The sequence below is a fragment of the Peromyscus californicus genome, unplaced genomic scaffold (assembly GCF_007827085.1).
Source record: "Peromyscus californicus insignis strain IS unplaced genomic scaffold, ASM782708v3 Scaffold_13__1_contigs__length_99412109, whole genome shotgun sequence".
NCBI classification, from domain to species: Eukaryota; Metazoa; Chordata; class Mammalia; order Rodentia; family Cricetidae; genus Peromyscus; species Peromyscus californicus.
Window position 1 is genome coordinate 11,730,238 of NW_026294424.1, and position 19,946 is coordinate 11,750,183.

Here is a 19,946-nt window from a genome sequence, read left to right on the forward strand (position 1 = left end):
TGGGCTTTCCTGCGGGTACTATCCATCATTTTGTGGCACTAGTCATGGGTGTAAAGGAGAGGTGAGGTGGGGGTGGGGGGAAGCAATAGTGGGGGCCTTGACAGCTCATTTCATTAGCAGACAGATCATCTAGACAAGAAATAACTAAGGAATTCAGACCCAAACTACCTTTTGGACTACATGAACCTATTACATACATGGACAGAACATCCCACCAGCATCAGCAGCAGAACGTGCTTCTTCAAGGTCACAAGGAACAGCCCCAAGGATAGTTCATGCACAAAGCTACAAAGCAAGTCCCATGAGAGTTAGGCCTGAAATCTTATCAAATATCCTTTCTGACCACCATGGTATGAAAGTATAAATGCTGTGGTATGGTCTGTATGTCAAATGTGCTGCTGATTGGTCAATGAATAAATCACTGATTGGCCCGTGGCCAGGCAGGAAGTATAGGCGGGACAAGGAGGAGAATAGAGCTGGGAAGTGGAAGGCTGAGTGAGAGAGACACTGCCAGCCGCCACGATGACAAGCAGCATGTGACGATGCCGGTAAGCCACGAGCCATGTGGCAAGGTATAGATTAATGGAAATGGATTAATTTAAGCTATAAGAACAGTTAGCAAGAAGCCTGCCACGGCCATACAGTTTGTAAAGCAATATAAGTGTCTGTGTTTACTTGGTTGGGTCTGAGTGGCTGTGGGACTGGCGGGTGACAAAGATTTGTCCTGACTGTGGGCCAGGCAGGAAAACTTTAGCTACAAATAAATCAGAATGGCGGGGAGGGAGGAGTAGGTGGACTTACAAAATTCTCAAATATGTAGAAATTAAACAACATGTTACTGAACAGCAACTCAGTCAAACAAGGAGTTAAAAGGAATGTTTAAAAATATATGGAGACAGCCGGGCGGTGGTGGCGCACGCCTTTAATCCCAGCACTCGGGAGGCAGAGCCAGGTGGATCTCTGTGAGTTCGAGGCCAGCCTGGGCTACCAAGTGAGTTCCAGGAAAAGGCGCAAAGCTACACAGAGAAACCCTGTCTCGAAAAACCAAAAAAAAAAAAAAAAAAAATATATGGAGACATGGGCTAGAGACATGGCTCAGTGATTGAGCACTGGCTGCTCTTCCAGAAGACCAGGGCTACATCAATTCCCAGCAGCTACATGTTGGCTTATAATCATCTATAAAATCAGTTCCAGGGGATCAGATACCCTTCTCTGGTCTCCCCTGGCACCAGGCACACATGTGGTGCACAGATATACATTTGGGCAAAATATCCATAACACATAAAATAAATAAACATATTGAGACAAATAAAATGGGAAAGATATACTGAAATTTATTGGATATAACAAAAGCAATATTAAGAGGGGAGTTTATAGCAATAACTGTCCACATCTAAAAAGAGAGGAAAGATCTCATATTGAAGAACCTCAATTTACACTTCAAATAACTAGAAAAAGGCCAAACTAGACCCAAAGTTAATATGAGAAAGAAAGAAAGAAAGAGAGAGAGAGAGAGAGAGAGAGAGAGAGAGAGAGAGAGAGAGAGAGAGAAAGAAAGAAAGAAAGAAAGAAAGAAAGAAAGAAAGAAAGGAAGGAAGGAAGGAAGGAAGGAAGGAAGGAAGGAAGAAAGAAAGAAAGAAAGGAAGAAAGAAGGAAAGAAGGAAAAGAAAGAAAGAAGGAAAAGAAAGAAAGTAGAGCAGAATAAAACAGAGATTCAGAAAACAGGAAAGATCAACAAACTGACCGCTTTGTTTTGAAGGTAAAATAAAATCAGCCAACCTTTGGCTAAGATTAAAAGGAGAGAGACTCAAAAACTGAGGACAGAAATGAAACAGCAGAGTCAACAGCACCACGGCCATCCAGGTGAAACGGGTTAAGTCCCCCAAAGCACACAACCTGTCGGAACAGAATATCTGAACACGGTAAGGGGATCCAGTGAGTACCAACACTCCCATCAGAAAGCCCAGCAGCACACGGCTTCAGGGAGAGTGCACCAAACATGTAAAGAAAGGAAAAGGCTAAAACTCTCCCCAAAAACTGAAGACGAGGGACGTGGCCAAAACTCATTGTAGAAGGCCAGCCAAGCATCCCGATGTGATACCTGGATGTATATCTAGGCTTCGTGGGCACTGTGTAGGTGTGAGTTCTCCGTCGTGCAGTGAGTGTGAGCAGATGAGGGAGGGAAGTAAGTGTGTCTTCATTCCTGCCAGACTCCAAGTGTAAACACTGTAAGAATTTTCGCCTTCAGACCAGCTCTTAGTTCACAGGCTGTAGGAAAATACGTGGTAGGTGGGATGCACTCGTGGCCATAGTACAGGCAGCAGCCTTTTGGGTTTCCAGCTCTGTTTCAATCTTAACAAAAATCCTAGACTCACCCCAACCAACATCTCCTGGGACTCTTCCTCAGCACAGACTTTCAAACAAGGGGTAAAATGTGGAAGAACACTCCCTCCTGCCAGAAGCACAGCCTCTTTCAAGTTGGCGATGGCTTGCGCATATGTTGAACACAGAACACAGCCCTTGAAGCAAACAGAAGAATGGCTCCCACAGCTCAGCTCTACTCTGCCCCTGCCCTAGCTGAGACATGTCTGTCTATTAGTCACTCCGGGCATGTGTGAAAGGAAACACTCATTGTGCGAAGCCAGCAGATTTCAGCCCTGCAGCCATGATGATGGTGAACTCTGGATGGCATCAGCAACCACAATTTCAAATTAAAAGCTTATCTCTCGTGGCACATTTTCTGGGTATTTCGAAAGCGGTTTAAAGCAATGAGTGCCCTACAGTGGGTAACGAAAAGGAATCATCACAAGTCCATAAACTGGACACCTACCCAAAGAGAGGCCAGACTCACTTAAGGAAGGGGAGGTGGAATAGCTAGATGGCGTTTTCATCTTTGATGGCCCATATGTTTCCAGTCATATTACATACAATCCATTTCAATTTCATTAATATTCAGAGTGAACAAGTAGAATGGAATGGCTAGAAGGGGGTTTTAAAAAGTCTAATGATACTAGAAACCTCAGACCTATGAATTAATTCTAAAGCCGAACTGTGGGCTTGGGGATTCTTTTTATTTTATTTTATTTTATTTTATTTTTTATTTTATTTTATATTATTTTATTTTATCTTTATTTTATTTTATTTTATTTTACAATGAATAGGAAATCTAAAATGCATACCTACATGGAGCATGTCACCCCAGCTGACCATCACCTTGGAACCACAGTGGTTTCCAAGAAAATCAGCTGGTGCCTGTGACCAGCACCGATCTTAACCCATGTGGCTCCTTAAAAGCTAGAAGTCCAGCTGGACCTCCAGAGTCTGTGGGAGCAGGAACACTCACCCTGCAGTGGATGACGACCACATGCTGGGGGTCACTGTTCAGCCAGGACTCCTGGGCTTTACATATGGTACACATCCTGTCAAGAGGTGGTGCATGCAGCTCAGGCCAGCCCACATCCATGATCTGCAAGAGAGAGAGAAGAGAGATGCCTCAGTTTCCACTTCCCAGCCCGTTCTGTGGTAATCTCATAGTGACATAATCTACTTGGGGGCCAGGGGGGATGTTGTGTGGGCCTCTTCTGAAAGCTGATGAGCATCTGGCCAGGTTCCTTTACAGGAAAGGAAATAATGGCCACCACATCGCCCACAGGCCACACGTCACCTAGGCACTGGTCTGCTCCTTTGTAGCTGGGTGACAGTTCTACAGATAGCTTTCAGAGGCGTTAATGGTTCGGAGTTGACTGTAGAGGGATCCAAGGACTTCCGAGATCTAGAACAGCAGCCTGTGGCCCACACTTCTGTCAAATATTGTCCTCTCAAGCTAAAAAGGAGTCTGGCAAATATAGTGAACCCCATGTTTCCCATGCCATGCAGACCACACTTCAGGGACACCGGGTCCTCTGTGAACCCAATGTTTCCTGTGTCATGCAGACCACACTTCAGGAACATAGAGTCCTCCAGAAATGAGGAGGCGCCTTCAAGTTTTGCTTCTATTTTGGCACATGAACATAGAAAACCACTGAGAAGGGCCAAAGCCCCAAGCAAGCAGCCCTGCCTCTGGCCACGCACATGGGAGGGCCATATGGAGATGTTGCTTCTCTTTCTATTTTCTATTTTTAGGGGATGAGATGAGTAGAGCCCTTTCATGGATGAAAGTAATAGAAAGGAGTTCAATAGGTTGGACCACAGCAAAGGCAACCAGCATGGTAGTTCCATGAAGCTCTGGACCCCTTTCCTGTGCACCCAGCATAACTAAGACACATAAAAATTCCATACTGTACTCTTTACTAGTAGGTCTGGGGTCAGAATTAGTTTAGAGTTTTGTTCAGATTCTGAGTATTTGATAGACTTTATCAACTGGGCATCCATATTCTGGAAAACCAAAATGGTAAATACAACAAAACCTGAACTTTTTGAGCATGACAGTACTCCCAAAAGTTTTGAATTTTAGAGTATTTTTATTCCAGGTTATGAGATGTTCAGCCCATATTGTTCTATTCTAATGGTTGCAAAGCATTTCAACATACAGAAATATATATGCAAACATAGTCCCACAGTCCTGATTTTATCCCTAAGTTTTGCTACTAAGAATAAACATGGATAAAGGGGATATTTGTGACTATTAAGAGGTCTCGGGGGCTGGAGAGATGGCTCAGTGGTTAAGAGCACTGGCTGTTCTTCCAGAGGTCCTAAGTTCAATTCCCAGCACCCACATGGTGGCTCACAATCATCCATAATGAAATCTAGTGCCCTCTTCTGGCCTGCAGGCATACATGCAGACAGAACACTGTATACATAATAAATAAATAAATCTTTAAAGAAAAGAGAGAGAGAGAGAGGTCTCAGAAGAGACATCCTCACGTCAATGGAAAGGCTCTCGCACCTTGGTTGTGATGGCTACACAAATCTACACACATGCTAAAGTGGCAGAGAACTACACACAGGCACATGCATATGCAAACTAGTGAGTTGTGAATGAAGCCTGTGGGCTCCAGGGAGGCAGCGCTTCTGATACATACAGATGTTTTATAAATAAGTATCCCTTCTCCAAATCACATTGGGCCAGACAGGTTTGGGTTTTTGTCTGTTTCAAATTCTGGGATATCTGCACATATATGTATCTTAAGAGACAGGACACATACATAAACACAAAATAAATCCATTTGTTTCATATACTATACATATAGCACCTTGAGACAACTTTATGTAATATTTTCAATAAACTATATGTAGTTTCCAGGGTATGGAATTTTCCTTCCATGGTGTTATGTTGACATGCAACCAAGTTTTGCCTTTAAAAAATAGAGTTATTTTATTTTGTGTGTTGGGGGGAGCGTATGTACACATAAGTGCAGCGCCTGCATTCAGCAGAGGCATCTGATCACCCTGAAGCTGGAGTTGCAGTAGCAGTGAGCTGCAGTGGGTGCTAAGGATCAAATTTAGATCCCCTGCAAGAGCCCTGAGTGCTCTTAACCACTGAGCCAGGCCAAGTTTTAGCTATCGAGTAGCTAGGACTTCAGATTTTCAAATGAGGGATGCTGGACCTCATCTGAAAATGTGTAAGTATTACAAGTTGCTGTCACTGATGGAGCCAAAGTGAAAGGTTTACAGGACCTCACTTCCTATGGATCTATTATTTTTAATTTTAAAAGTAACCAAAGGATATAAACAGTAGTTAATATTCCTTGATACCAAGCTATATTCCACCAAGCCGGTGAGAACTACGTTTGCACAAACAAGACATGCATCACTTACATTATTACTAAGTCAAACTATGAAGAAATAAATTCCATACCTTTGGATTAAGCTTTGTAAGGTCATATCTCCTCTCTGAAAGGTTTAATACCTACGAAGGGAAACAAATAATTGTAAACAAAGCATGGTTCCCCGAGAGAAAGGAAAACACACAACTGCATTTAAACAGTTGCCTCTGAGGGTCAAGGACCAAAAGGAGATGGAAATGCACAGATGTGTGTGTGTGGTCACAGGACAGAAACAAAGCAAGATTCAGACGCACTCGGACGTCTGTAAATCCAACATTTTCCTTTTGTTAACCAAAATGAGCATTTTTGTTAGCTAAAATGAGCAAGGTAAACTCTTCCTTCTTGTTTGTTTTGCTTTTTTTTAAATCTGCAAACATTCTAAAACCACAAGGTCTGTGCACACAGATCTGTAGTAGCTCTTCCTGGTCCTGCCCAGCACAAGGGGCACTCTTGGGGCAGGCAGTAGTGGTTTCTCAGTAGAGGAGCCAGGTATGGAAAAGCCTGAGCTGGATGGAGGCTTGCCACTAACAAACCACAGCTATCTGGAATCAAGGCCAACACAAGACCACCTGTGCCCTCACAGGACACATGTCTCCTCCTTAACTCAGCCCCAGTTACCTCCCAGGCCCACTCAGTGTCAGCCCCACTCATGTCCTGCTTGAATCATCAGCACTCAGCTACTCTTCCTTGGAGGGCACAGGACACCAGGGCCTGGCCAGCTACATCACTGTGACTGCCTTCCCTAAAAGGTTTCTGGGTTTGGAATGCCCTCAGCTGTCTCCTTGGGAAGTGTGGGAAGAAAGAGATTGGTCTGGGCACAGCTTCCCACTGGAGGAGCCCTGGTCCCGAAGAGGTTACACTGTGAAGGCAGAGGCAGCTCTGGAGGGGCTTCATGAAAGGTGTAGCCATCTTGGGGGCTAGGATGCTACTCCCCTACCCACAACCAGGCGGGACTTCAGGGAGTCCAAGTGCTGGAAGAGGTCACAGGCAGTTCATGAAAAGACTATGCTGGAAGCAACAGCTAGTCCCCATTGAGCCTAGCCCTGAGTCTACCCGTGGGAGAAGGCTGCTAAGGGTGACAATAACCTCCTTGTTGGCTTTGTAAGATTAGCTCTCCTGAGATAAGGCGGCAGCATGAGAGAAGGTGCTAGAAGCTGTCGATGTAATCTAAGCAGTGATTACAGCAGCAGAAAGAGGCTCTGTGGGGCTGGTAGCCCTGGAAGAGAACAGGGCCAGTCAGAGAGGCGTGTGCAAAGCCACTGTCTACTTCTCCTCAAATACGGTCCCCCTCACAGCACACATGTTGTGAAATCAGGGCTGCCTATGCCTGCCCCCATGACTGCTCTTGTTTCTTGGGCACCCACCCTCTTGCCTGTCCAATGTACTGGACAGCAGGAGGGGATAGGGCTGCTTCCTGACACCAGGGATACCACCTGGCATTAGCCAGGGGTAGCTGACTAGGAATGCCTACAATCCTAGGAGCCAGAAGCCGTGATCCGTGCTGGACAGGGGCAGCAGCCACCCCTACAGTCAACTGTCACAGCCCATGGCACAACCAATAAGAGCAAAGCTTACAGTGGAAGCACAGAGCACATGGCCAACTCCCACTTCCTAGACTCTTGAGTTGGGTTCCAGACCCCAAGACCGTCCCCCTTTGTTAGCAAGGCACATACACATACCTGGCCCTCACATGCTCCCTCCTCAGGACCCCTGTCTCGAGCCCCTCTGCCACGCTGTGGCTGTCCTGCCCACTCACCAGGTAGTTGTCCCCATGCTTCGACTTGAGCATGCGTGTGACTTCCTGCAGGCTGTGCAAGTAGGACTCCTCTGAGCAACCGGCAGGGAAGGACACTGCGATGATCCGCTCCGTGACATAGGTAAGGTCCAGTTCATGGCTGTCCTCCATGGCTGGACTCAGAACCAGGGGCCTGCAGGAGAGGAGGAGGCAGTCAGTAAAAGGACAACAGGAAAAGGGATGAACGCTCCCCCTGGGGTTTTCAGGAGAGAGATGGGAGCAGCAGCTTCCCGAGAGCCTCATTACAGTCCATCTACACTGTTCCCCATGCACTAGGGTACACAGATCTATGGCAGGTCAAGACTGAGCAGATGCAAGGCCCTAACTACTGGGAATATGCAGAGGAGAAGCTTGGAGAAGAGTGCAAGCATTCAATACCATAATTTGTTTTTTTACAGTTGACTTGTTTAAGCATTTTCAAAGATTTTTTTCTTTTCCATCTTATTCATCAAACATGGTCATAAAAGAGTTTCAATTTTTTTTTAAATGAACCAAATTAAACACTAAGAACATTAACAGTAATAATAATAATAATAATAATAATGATAGTAATGTGAACTCTTACGGCGATCTCAGACCATAAAGAGGTGCTTCCCAAAAGTTCTGCAACTGACTGGGCTGAAGGCCACCTCTCCTGGCCCCTGCTAGCAAGTGGCTATTCCCTGAGGCATGCCTACCCATTCCTCACTACTGACGTCATACAACCAGATGTCAATATCACTGTCTACCAAAAGACAAGATGTTTCCACAATATAAAATCAGAAATGGTTATAAATGAGATGTTTTGCCTTTGATGATTCATTCTTTTTTGTTTTGTTGTTGTTGTTTTTTGAGACAGGGTTTCTCTGTGTAGCTTTGCGCCTTTTCCTGGAACTCACTTGGTAGCTCAGGCTGGCCTTGAACTCACAGAGATCCACCTGGCTCTGCCTCCCGAGTGCTGGGATTAAAGGCGTGCGCCTCCACAGCCCGGCTGATGATTCATTCTTAAAAACAGTAGTTGGGGGGCGGGCTGGGGTGCTCCATGGTAGAGCACTTGCCTAGCATGAACCAGTCTGTGTGTCTAATCCCTCGCATGCCTCCAAACAACATGATTATTACAGAATAAGTAATAGAATGTCCTAGTCTCCTCTCTGGTGACCACCCCCAACCTGTGGCCAGGGGCTTAGGAATGAGCTTCTTTCCCAGAGGAACACTCACCTTGAAGGCTTGTCACAGCGGAGAGCAGCAGGTGGGGTGGAACTTTCAGGAGCCTGCAAATATCAAAACACAAATCCTTTTGAGATTGATTTCCTTACATACCAGCCCAAATGGCACTTAGACCAACTACCCAGCCTTGCCGCCACCACCATCACCAGGAGGAAAAAAGACAGCTGTCCCACAGCTTAATCATCAATGGTAAGTAAACACTGTCACTCCCACCTCCCTTATCACCCGGGAAGGTGTGTAGCATATCAGAGGATTTGGGGTTGCCCAATGTCACAATTCCATGGAAGGCCATCAGGCAGGGGATGGTGAGACCACCCCCTCTCCAGGACTGGGCGGCCACAAACTCAGCACATACAGGAGACTTTGATGTGGTATAGAAGAACGTCACCCCCATCAATCTCTGCCATGGTTGCTCATCATAAATGTGTACAGCAACTCTCAGTAGTGATAAATCTAAACATACACCAAACGGAGAAAAAATCCTCAGGTTCTAATCCCAGTTCACAGTGGGCATATAAGGGTTACACACCTAGGTCACATACACGCCTAGGCATCCCCCTCCATGGCACTGCGAAGTACTCTCCCTACCCCATTATTTGGTGACATGGGGCGACATTGTACTAAGAGGCAGAGAGCCTGTTTGGGGCACAGCCTTGTGAACTTCCACCCCACAAACAATCAGAAGCATGATACATCCTTAATTCTAATTTATATCTGGATTCCCCCACACACATACTCAGTGTGATTGTAGGGATAGAAAATAAATGGTACAAACAGGTCAAGAAAGCTCTTTCCCAAAATCATCCCAACTCAAAGCCTTCAGGAAACCAGAAACCCAAAATAGGAAACCCTGGGGCGGAGGCTAGAATCCACACCCTATGTTGGACATCAAGGTATCCAGAACATTCAAGTGGCTGTACTCCATAGCACCTTCTCCCTAGGATAGTGGAGGCTGCTCCTCTCTTCAGTAGATGACAGGGCCAGGCCCCCATCCCACCCCCAAGCCCTTAGGGGTCACTGGCATGCTCCATATCATAGCTTGGAACTCTGTCTAGCCCCAAGTAACCATAGTCTTTACTGCACACACATCCAGCCGGGGGAGTCCTTCTGCCTCTGGAACCTGCCCTCTTGTCCTCCCAATCCACTCTTGTACCCTTGAATCTGTGAAAGACTCCAGGGAGATCCTGATGTCCCTCAACAGAAGGCGGGAATTGAACTCGAGACTCAGACTAGATGACCTCAGAACAGAATTTGTATTTATTAGAATACAAGAAACAGAAACTTCTAAGAAGATTTTGTACAAGTGCTGCTGATAGGTCAACTGGGTCCTGATTTGAGGACACTGTGAGTGGATACGACAAGTATTTAGGACCCATCAGTCCTCAAGAGGGATCCTAAAACAATTGACCCAGAGTGTGTGGCACAGGACATGTAGACAGTGTTTACGTAACTACAAAGGGCAAACGGCAAAGAGTTGTGACTAGGAAACTGCACAGGTGCCATGGATGCTCTACAGTAGAAACACATCCTAAGAAGATGATAGCCAATGGGTCCTGTCCAAGCTCCGGACCTCATCTCATTAACAATGGAGCGGGTCCCCGAGAAACCCACCCGAAGTGGAAAACACCATAAAACAAAACTGAGTTTAAAGGTTGGAAAGATAGCTCAGCAGTTTAGAGAGCTTCCTAATCTTCCAGAGGACCTATAGTTCCCAGCACCTGCACTGGGCAGCTCAAAACTCTACCTCCAGCTCCAGTGACTCCACAGATCTCTTCTGGCCTCTGTGGTACCTGCACAGGCATGGCCTACAGACACACACACACACACACACACACACACACACACACACACACATACACACACACACAATTAATAACTTTTTTAAATGAGCTTGACACATCTAACCTGGAGAATAATCTGGCAGCAACACCAAAGAGGTCCCCATGTCCAGTTGTGACCACACAGCTAACCAGAGCAGAGGTGGCTACCACTGTAGACTTTAGAGATATACCATACAGCACAAGTCCAGAAAAAGATCCAAGTTCAAATCAATACAGTTTCCACTGAATGCTCATCAGTTTCCAAGCATCCCGGGGTGGAGGGGCTCATCGCTTTCCCACCATTGGGGGCGGGGCTCAAGTTCAATCATCCTAAATCAGGATCATTGAGACATGAATCAGTCACACAACAGACACCCACATCCATGCAGATGCAGACTGGATGCTGAATACAAGCTGGAAGAGAAGCAGTTTCTTTCTGGGACACAGTTCTGCTCCGTTTCCCTCTTATAGTTCTGTAGGTTTGTAGTTTTTTGGGTTTTTGTTGTTGTTGTTGTTGTTGTTTTGTCTTGTTCCGTTTTCTGCTAAGAACTCATATGATACCTGAATAGGAAAGGAGAAAGCCACCATGTCTGTAGTCAGCTTGGAAACACTGCCAGTCTCCGGGGTGACATCTAAGCCTCTCCCCACCACCCAAAGAGCTGCTCCCTGTCTTTTGTTCCAAATGAGATGATGTCAAGAGACTCAAAAGGGATCTGAGGCTCTTGGACCTGGAGCAAGGACCCTACCAAACTGCAGTTGCTCACAGGCAAACCTGGCCAAGAGGCTATGGAGGCCTCAGGGGAGCCCTGCACCTTCCCTGCAGGTGCGATCTAGCCACACGGCCTGGACCTGCTGCCCAGGACCATCCCACCATCCTTACCCCCTCATAGGCCTAATTCCACCTACCCACCCACCCCCCACAGAGGAGGTTTCCAGAAATTACTGTGTCTCCCTTTGAACTCCATACCAATCTCAGTGGGTAATCAAAATCACTGACACTGGGACAGGGTCTTGTCATATTTCCAGATAATGTAACCACCACTCAACTGGAAGGCATCACCACCCTGCTGGAGGATGTCACCACTCTGCTGAAGGACACGTGACCCCACATGTGGGGGCATCACTTTATAACTGCAGAATAAACACATGAATGAAGGCTTGGCACTAAGACTTTGGCTCTGGAGATGCTGTAGGCCTGGACTCAGCCACTGCCCTAAGCACCAATTTCTTCTGTAACAAGGGCAGGATTGAATGCTCTGTTCCATCCATCCACATGGAACCATTAGCCTCAATTGCTAACCAAAAGACCAGGAATCTTGTTAAAACACAGGCTGGATTTCTCACTGCTTCTTTTGTGATGCAGCAGTCACGGGGCCAAACGGAATGCAGAAGTGAGCTCTCCAAGAAGGCAGAGAAAAAAACAACACAGAAACCCTATGTGTGTAAGACTAAAATTACAGCACCTCAGACAGGCTTCTGCTTCCTATAATCAGGAAGGGCTCTTTGCAAACAAAATGCTGAATTTATAACAAAAAGGAAGAATGTTCTATCTATCAAGATTTCAACAGACCTCTGAGTGGAAAATGTCATGGGTTGACCCATGTTGCTCATTGATGATGGATAAAACTGTCCTGGTCTCTACACCTGACCATACCAACACCCCAGGTCCATTTGCTCACTTGGGTGCACCATGCTAGAACCAAAGCTATGATCTGAATATGGCTTGTCCTCACTAAGACTCAGGCTGAGATTAATCCTTGCTTAAATCTGGAGAGATTATTCTGTCTTCATTTGTGACTAAGACATTCATGGATTAAAAGGCTAACGGGTCGTCTCCAGGGTCCCTCCCATAAGAATCCCTTTACTGCTGCCTCGTGATGTGTTCCTCTTACCATGTGACACCCTCTGCTACTGCGAGACTGAAGAGACCCTACCAGCAAGAAGGCCTGTCAGTCCCACAGAGTAGTGGTTGGCACTGGACACTGTGAACTCCACAATCCAAGTTTGAGGTGGAATCTCAAAAGGACCTTTTCAAAGTAGTCCCTTACTAGACAGCCCTTTAGCGTGGACCTCTCCACCCCTAGAACCATGAACTAAATAAATGTTCATTCCAGGGACAGAGAGATGACTCAGTGGTTAAGAGGGCTTGCTGCTCTTGCAGAGGACCTGGCCTTAATTCCAGCACCCACATGGCAGCCACAACCTGTAACTCCTGTTCCAGGAGAGCTGACGGCCTCTGTGGGCACCAGACACACGGTGTACATACACATACACGCAAGCAAAACATGTACACATAAAATAAAAATAAGTATTTTTAGAATGAAATTCAAGAAGTAAACAAGTGTTTGTTCTATATAAATTACCTAGGCTGTGGCATTCGGTCACACCTAGCAACAAAAGCAGACTAAAACACCCCCCACACCCAAGTTCTTCAAGCATCCTATAGTTTTCAGAATTTAAATCGTACTTATCATTTTACCATGAGTCACACCACACAGCCTTGTACTTTATCAAAAAGCACAATAAGGTTCACTGGCCAAACCACTTAGTTCTCCCGCTGACCTTCATTTTAAGTTTACACCCACATGGAGAATGTGCGACTGTTAGATGTGGGCACTGGAGCCAGGCATGGTAGGCAGGCCTGGAATCCTAGCCCTGGCAAGGCTGAGGCAGGATCTGTTGAAGTCAGCCTGGGATACAGAATGAGTTACAGGCCAAGAGGAACTATTACTGAGACCACTCCTCACCATTACCACCACCACCACCCCACAAAAAAAAAAAAAATAAAAAAGAACTGGTATCCACATGACATGTATGGTGAGTTTCACCCTCCCTAGTACAAGGAGGCTGGAAGAAAGGATGATGGATCTCTAGATGTGAGGGTGTCCGTGAGGACCCAGGACCCGTTCACACCAGAGTGAGGAAGGCGTCTGAGGCAGACAGTCCTATTCCAGCACGTATGGATTCAGCATGGTGCCACACACATTGATCCCATGGTATAGTAATTGCTCACAATCTGAAATCTTGCACATTACAGCTACTGACAATTTTTTTTAATTGACAACTATATAATTTCAGAGGATGATGCCAAGAGGAAGAGACTATTTATTACACCATCTCCACCCCCCTAAGCCCAACCTGAGTTGAACTACATAGATTTCATAAAATGTCCAACCACTTGAAGGGCCACACAACGTGCCTCCCATTTGGGAACTCACCACAACGCACAAAGGAACATCTTCCATCACGTCTATCTGAGGGAATGAGGCAGGAAGGAGAGGCCCAGCCGGGCCCCATCCAATTCTAATCTAGTCTTAACATACTTCTGAACCATGATCTGTGGTCACAGAGAGTTCAATGCACTTGGATACCCCAAGCTCCAGTCCTGTGTGTGCTACCTACTTGCATCCTGTGGAAACCCAGCCCAGGCCTGGTTGCCTGCAAGCTGTGTTCAGTACTCAGCAGCTCCTAGAGGCCAAACCAAAATCTTTTCAAAGTTACCACTAGCCTCATGTTCCACATCAGCATGTGAAGTTTCTATACCTAGAACCACACAGGGAAGCCGCAGTCACAACCCCTGGATACCCTGTCCTGAAGACATGCATGGTGAGGTCTTGCTCTGGCTGCTACTCTGTCCCCAGAAACTTCCTGGGGAAGACTGACCATGAGCCAGTGCTGGCAATGACCAGATCTCCCACAAGAGGCGTGCACAAGGTTTCCTGCCTCAGGTGGTAACTCCAGTTGGGCAGAGTCTCTCACCTGTCTGGCAGGTACTTAGCCCAGTCATCACCATTCACAGGTGCAGAGAGAAGGAAGAGTGGGGGAGGTAAGGCAGGACCCACAGTGAAGGTCAAACCTGTGCCAGGCATCCTTGCCAAGGTCACCCTGCTCCGGCTGCTCCGTCCTTTACTGCATTCTCCCCAGCCCAGCTCCAGGGCTCATCCTGGCCCAACCACTGTGGTCCACCACTGTCTTCTTATAAAATAACAGCTGCTGAGAAAGCACGTGGGGGCCAGGCTAGCCCAGACACCCACAAATAAGATACGAAGAAGAATGTGATCAAGAATTTAATCTGAGCATTTGTAATTTGTTTGGGGGGGGGCTGGAGAGACAGCTCAGCAGTTAAGTGTGCTTACTGCTCTCCCAGGACCTAAATTCAGTAGTGACATCAGGCAGCTTGAAACTCTAGTTCCAAGGGACCCAATGTCCTCTTCTGGCCTCTACACACAGTGACACATAAGCACCCATGCACACATGTGTGTATACACACACACACACACACACACACACACTTTAAGAATAAATAACTTTTCAAAGTAATTCAAGCTGATTTCTCCTGTTAAAGGTGATATTTCTTATCATCTGAAGCAGATGCAGCAACAGCAGCTTCCCAGGCGTAACTATAGACCCAGGTACCTCTCTCTCAAGAGAGGACAGTGACCCTGTGGGTCATGAGATTCTGTGTGGACACATCACAGGATCTGTGCATGCTACATATGCGTCGGGCAGGACAGGGGAACACAAGCCAGATGGCAGGGAAGCAAAGACATCCTGCTATGTAGGATAAACCACCAGTCCCACCTTCAAGGACACAGGCTTTACATGGGTCCATTAGGGCCCCTGTACCCCAAAGAAAGCCCCTCTGGCCACACTGTTATCACATCCCAAGGCTACGCCTAACCAAACCTCACTTTAGGTTAGGAATCCACACAGGGCCTGTGTGGGGAAAACAGCTGTTCCCAGGCTGACCGCCCAGGAAGTACACTGGCCATTGCACCAGGCTACACCGTGGTGTCCTGCAGCGTTGTCCCTGACATACAACACCTGTAATGCAGCATCCTGTAGCACACAATGTCTGAAGTGAATGCCCATTCACCAGGCACCCTGCCATACCCCACACGCAAGGCCAGAGAGTGGCCACGTCAACCGGCATGGCAGAGTGGAACGACCTCAGTGACTAAGGTGGCTTTTTCTGCAAGGTCAAACCATGGCTCCGTTCCCAGGAAGGAGGAGCTCAGATTCAGATGTCTCACATTTGGTGCAGACCTAGGGAGAGATGAGTACATCCCTTGTAGGAAGAGGAGGTTGGTGTGTATACAGGGAGGGTGGTGCTGGCAGTGGCGGGTGGCGGTGGCGGCGTTACGGCTACGCATGAGAAGGCCATGGGCAAGGCCCCAGGGAACCGCCACCAAAACGTTTCCAGAGTCATCCTCTCCAAAACCGCTTGTTGAACACCATGTCGGACACCAGCTAGACACCAGGACATACACGAGGCACACACATAGTCACCCAACATCCCCACAGCCCAACTGACCCAAGAATGAGGGCAAACAGAGTCCTACTCACTCTGAGGAGAAACTTGAGGCTGCCTAGGGCATCCCATCCTCCACGAAGGATAAGGCGGGCTAAGCCTGCTCACCAACGATCCTCTTTAGAGGTGAGGTCTGGGGATGTCACACACCCCAGGCCCAAAAGAAGAGCCTGTGGATGCACAAGGATTTGGCTTTGCTTTTGTCTATTGGCAGTGTTGTGTCCAATCAGAATCATGGGACAGTGGCAGAATTTGGCAGCAAGGAGCCCTGAGTGCGATTATGCACCATCTCCCCACAGCCTGGTAGCTGTCGGACCACAGGCAGAAACATGCCTGAGCCCACATGGGCTCATAAGCGGAATGGGACAAGGACTCCTTTGCCTACTGGCCTATTCAAGGAACAAAGTAAAAAAATGCCCAGCACTTGTCTGACGATACTATCGCAATGCAATTGTTTTCCCCTGGCTTCGTGATATACTGGGATGTACCCAACGTCTCCTTCCCCAGAAATGCTCAGGATAGGGCAAAACCAAGTTCAGAGTCAAGGTCCATGCTTATGTTCAGCCCATGGCCAGGGACCTTGCACCAGGAAGAGTATAACAGCCATCAGCTCCCTGTCTCTACTAAAAGCACAAAACATCCGTCATTACACAGGATCGGGCAACCTCAGACAGGTAGCCAAGGTCCTCAGCGTCAAAGAAAAGTCAGCACAGCACACTATCACATTTTGAGAGAAACCCCACTGTCACATAATTTGTACAGAATAATGATGTTGTGACTGTTCCTGTTTATTATTAATTGCTATTATTGTGTCAACCTCACAAGCTATCTATAACAACAACAACAACAAAAAACCACAGTGTATATTTTTCTGCAATCCCAAGTATCATGGGTCTTGAGACACACCCCAGGGGAGAGATGCCTTTATGACTTTGAGGCTAGATTACCATTGCATCTAAGGACACCAACATCCATGCAGAGCCATGGCTGCCAGGCAAGCTGCGTCTTGGTGGATGCTCAATACCCTTCTTCAAATAGAACATTCAGGTGTCCTAAGGGCTTTCTGTGACAAGTGGTGCTCAGAGACCACCTAGCAGCGCAAATGACACAGCAGCCAGGCCAGGTAGGTGGCCACAAGGGCTGCAGCAGAGTCAAGAAGACGGTGCATCTCACCATGCTATTTACCCATGCCAGCCCCTGGTGGACTGAGTCCCGTCCAACCCTGGGTATCATCAATGCAGAGTCGTCCAGGACCATACCCTCCACTCTCAATGACTCTGGTTGTAGTGGCTGCCCTCAGGACAAGCACAACATCAATTACTGCCTGAAGGAGCAAGGGACCCAGGCACGGAGGATAGGAAACAGCAGAATGAGTGTGAACAACTGTTTCTGCAGAGTTGATATGGGTCAGTGTCTCACCATCAATGGACCTCAGGCTCCTTGTCCCTAAAAATAGGTTATTAAATAATGACAATCATCTTCTCAAGTGAAGTCCTTCCTTACAAGAATCAAAGCAGTGTGGCCTGCTGCACCTTCCCACCTGTGCCTGGCACAGAATACATAAATGCATGACTGCTGTCTCCAGTAAGGATTTCTCTAGAAATGTATCAGTGCCCCAGAAAAAGAGAGGGACTCTAGAAAAAGTCTCAGTGGGCAGGCACCCTCCTGGGAGGGGAAGGCCAAGGAGTGACAGCAGGACCTTCAAAGGAGTCTTGGAAGGGTACACTCAACTGATGGGGAATCCATTGGGAAGCAGCTCACCTACAGCACACAACCTGCACAGGGCAGTTAAAGATGATATGTTCTAGTTAATGACTGTGCACACTTCCAGCAAAGCATCTTTCACAGGTGAATGTCCTGTTGTCACAGGGTAAAGAGCGGACACTCAGTATGGCCACCGAGGTACCAGTGAGCTGCCCCCCTGAGGTAGTCCCCAGTCATTCTGTGCTGCTACCTCAGTTCCCTGCTTCTCCTACCCCAGGGCCTTTGCACACGCTGTGCATAGCCTGGTATGCTCTAAACCCACAAATCCAAGTTTTACTGCTAACTCCAAGAACTCTTTGAGGTTTCATCTCTTCAGCCACACAACATCTTTACAACAAAGGGGTGCCTGGTCTCCCTGTCCTAACAAGTCAGGGTTTTGTTTGTATCTTCTCTTTTACCATAGTCGATTCTTACACTGACTATAGCTACATGGAAATACTCTGTGGATCTGTGGATCTATGGACCTGTGTGTGTGTGTGTGTGTGTGTGTGTGTGTGTGTGTGTGTGTGTGTGTGTGTATGTGTGTGTGTGCATGTGTGTGTGTCTGTCTGTCTGTCTGTGTATAGAATCCAGAACCTCACACATATCAAGCACTTCCCACCACCGATTCACACACGCCCTCACACCAACTGTGTAAATTCCTTTCTGCACACTGCACTTGCATGCTGACATTGCAGAGGCATTGAATGTGGTCCCCTGCGGCCTCTCAGCCTTTGGCCAGTGCGCCTCATAGGCCCACCATACACACAGGACCTGCGAAAGAAAGAGGAAATGGACACAGACCCTACTGTGTCCAGCCACCCAGCCGTTCTAAGTGGCGTGAGGACTGCATTTCCATTTCAGCACTGGACATCAGGCAGCTCAGCGGAGCTGCGTGACTCAGGTCAGTATGCTGAGCCTACTGGGGGCTGGCTGCAGGTTCTCCACCCTCAATCAGGCTGCCTCAGGACTATTCACTATCCTCCTTGGTGACTGTCTCCCTATGCAGTGCAGTATCCTGGATCATAGGTCATGGTCCCTCTCTGCTGCGCTAGCCAAAGAGGCACCAACCAGGGCAGATACAGCAGATTCTGTCAGAGCCAATGGGGGCTCAGGACAGCCAGGACCGGCTACGTCTTCCCCACATAGTTAGGGAGATGACAAAAAGTCCTCTGCTTGATGCCATGGAAGGAAATCTAGGCTTGAGTGGGCAGCAAACGGCACATCCTGTGTCATCAGGCCTCTGCACTGTTCCCAACAGTCCAGCCGGCACAGACAACCGGCAGTGTGCATGGCTCTGTGAGAAGGAACAATGGCAGCCATGGCCAAGAGTACCAGGAAGCTGGCTACACAGCTGGTGACCGGCACAAACCACAGTGTTGGGCTGGGGGTGGGGGGACTTACTCAGTGTCTGGGCTGAGACACTTCACCACCCCACAGCTGCTCTGCCTCCCTAGCAAGGGCAGGAACCATGGCCAGCCTTTCCCAAAGGCCCCAGCTGCACTCAGAATGAAGGCACCCACCTTCTGCCTCCCTATATGCAAGACACAGGATGTGGGGGCAAGCTTGGGAAGCCAAAGGGCTATTTGAAGCCGGCTCTTCTATTTAACTAGCTGCCCGACCTAGTGGAAAGCACTCCCTCTGTGTGAATTGGTTCCTTCATTTGTTAAGGAAAGGCAAAACTACCTTGTTAACATTAAATAAGGGAAATCACAAGAGGCTGTGGGGTGCTAAGTGCACAATACCACTATTAGCATAAATAATAATTAAGCATGAGCTACAGACCCAGACATTTCACTCACATGCCCATCAGGTACTGAGCTCCTGAAATGCATTTACCCATATTAGGTGGTCTAGTGGACGTTCACTAGTAATCTAGCAGAAGTTCCCTAGACAGATCAGCCTTGACCACAGTCTCTCCTTCCGAGGGAGAAGGGCGTGGGATGATTTTATGTTCCACTGCCAATTAGACTCTCATTTCTATTTTCAGGAGAACGCAAGAAGCGAGTTAACAGAATTGCCCAACTTCATTTTCTCCCCTCAATAGTCTTAACATGAGCAGCAATGGTAGAAACTGCCAGATAAAAGTACACTCCTTCAGATGCTCAGCTTTGTCTCTGAGTTCAACTCCCAGAAGCGGCTTGCTGAGATTACATGTATGATCATTTGTAGCTCAATACTGCCAGTGAGCTGGCCCCAGTCAGAAGGTCTACAGCCATATGGAACAGCGGTGCAGAGGAAGGCACACACGTGTGGAGGAGGCCAGTGCTGACCAGGGAGACAGAGATGGGCACATACACAAGACA

At 47.5% G+C, this 19,946-nt stretch overlaps 1 protein-coding gene across 3 annotated transcripts in view; it reads right to left on the minus strand.

The window, feature by feature from the left end:
* The window catches only part of Tns3 (tensin 3), a 246,454-nt gene that overhangs the window by 120,674 nt on the left and 105,834 nt on the right, over positions 1-19,946 (minus strand). For all 3 annotated transcript variants that reach the window (XM_052734489.1, XM_052734488.1, XM_052734487.1), the window contains 4 exons: positions 8,758-8,810; positions 7,522-7,693; positions 5,798-5,848; positions 3,344-3,466 (listed from right to left, as the gene is read on the minus strand). In XM_052734489.1, coding sequence (XP_052590449.1) covers positions 3,344-3,466; positions 5,798-5,848; positions 7,522-7,671 — 324 coding nt within the window. In that variant the 5' untranslated portion in view covers positions 7,672-7,693; positions 8,758-8,810. The remainder of the gene's footprint in view (positions 1-3,343; positions 3,467-5,797; positions 5,849-7,521; positions 7,694-8,757; positions 8,811-19,946) is intronic.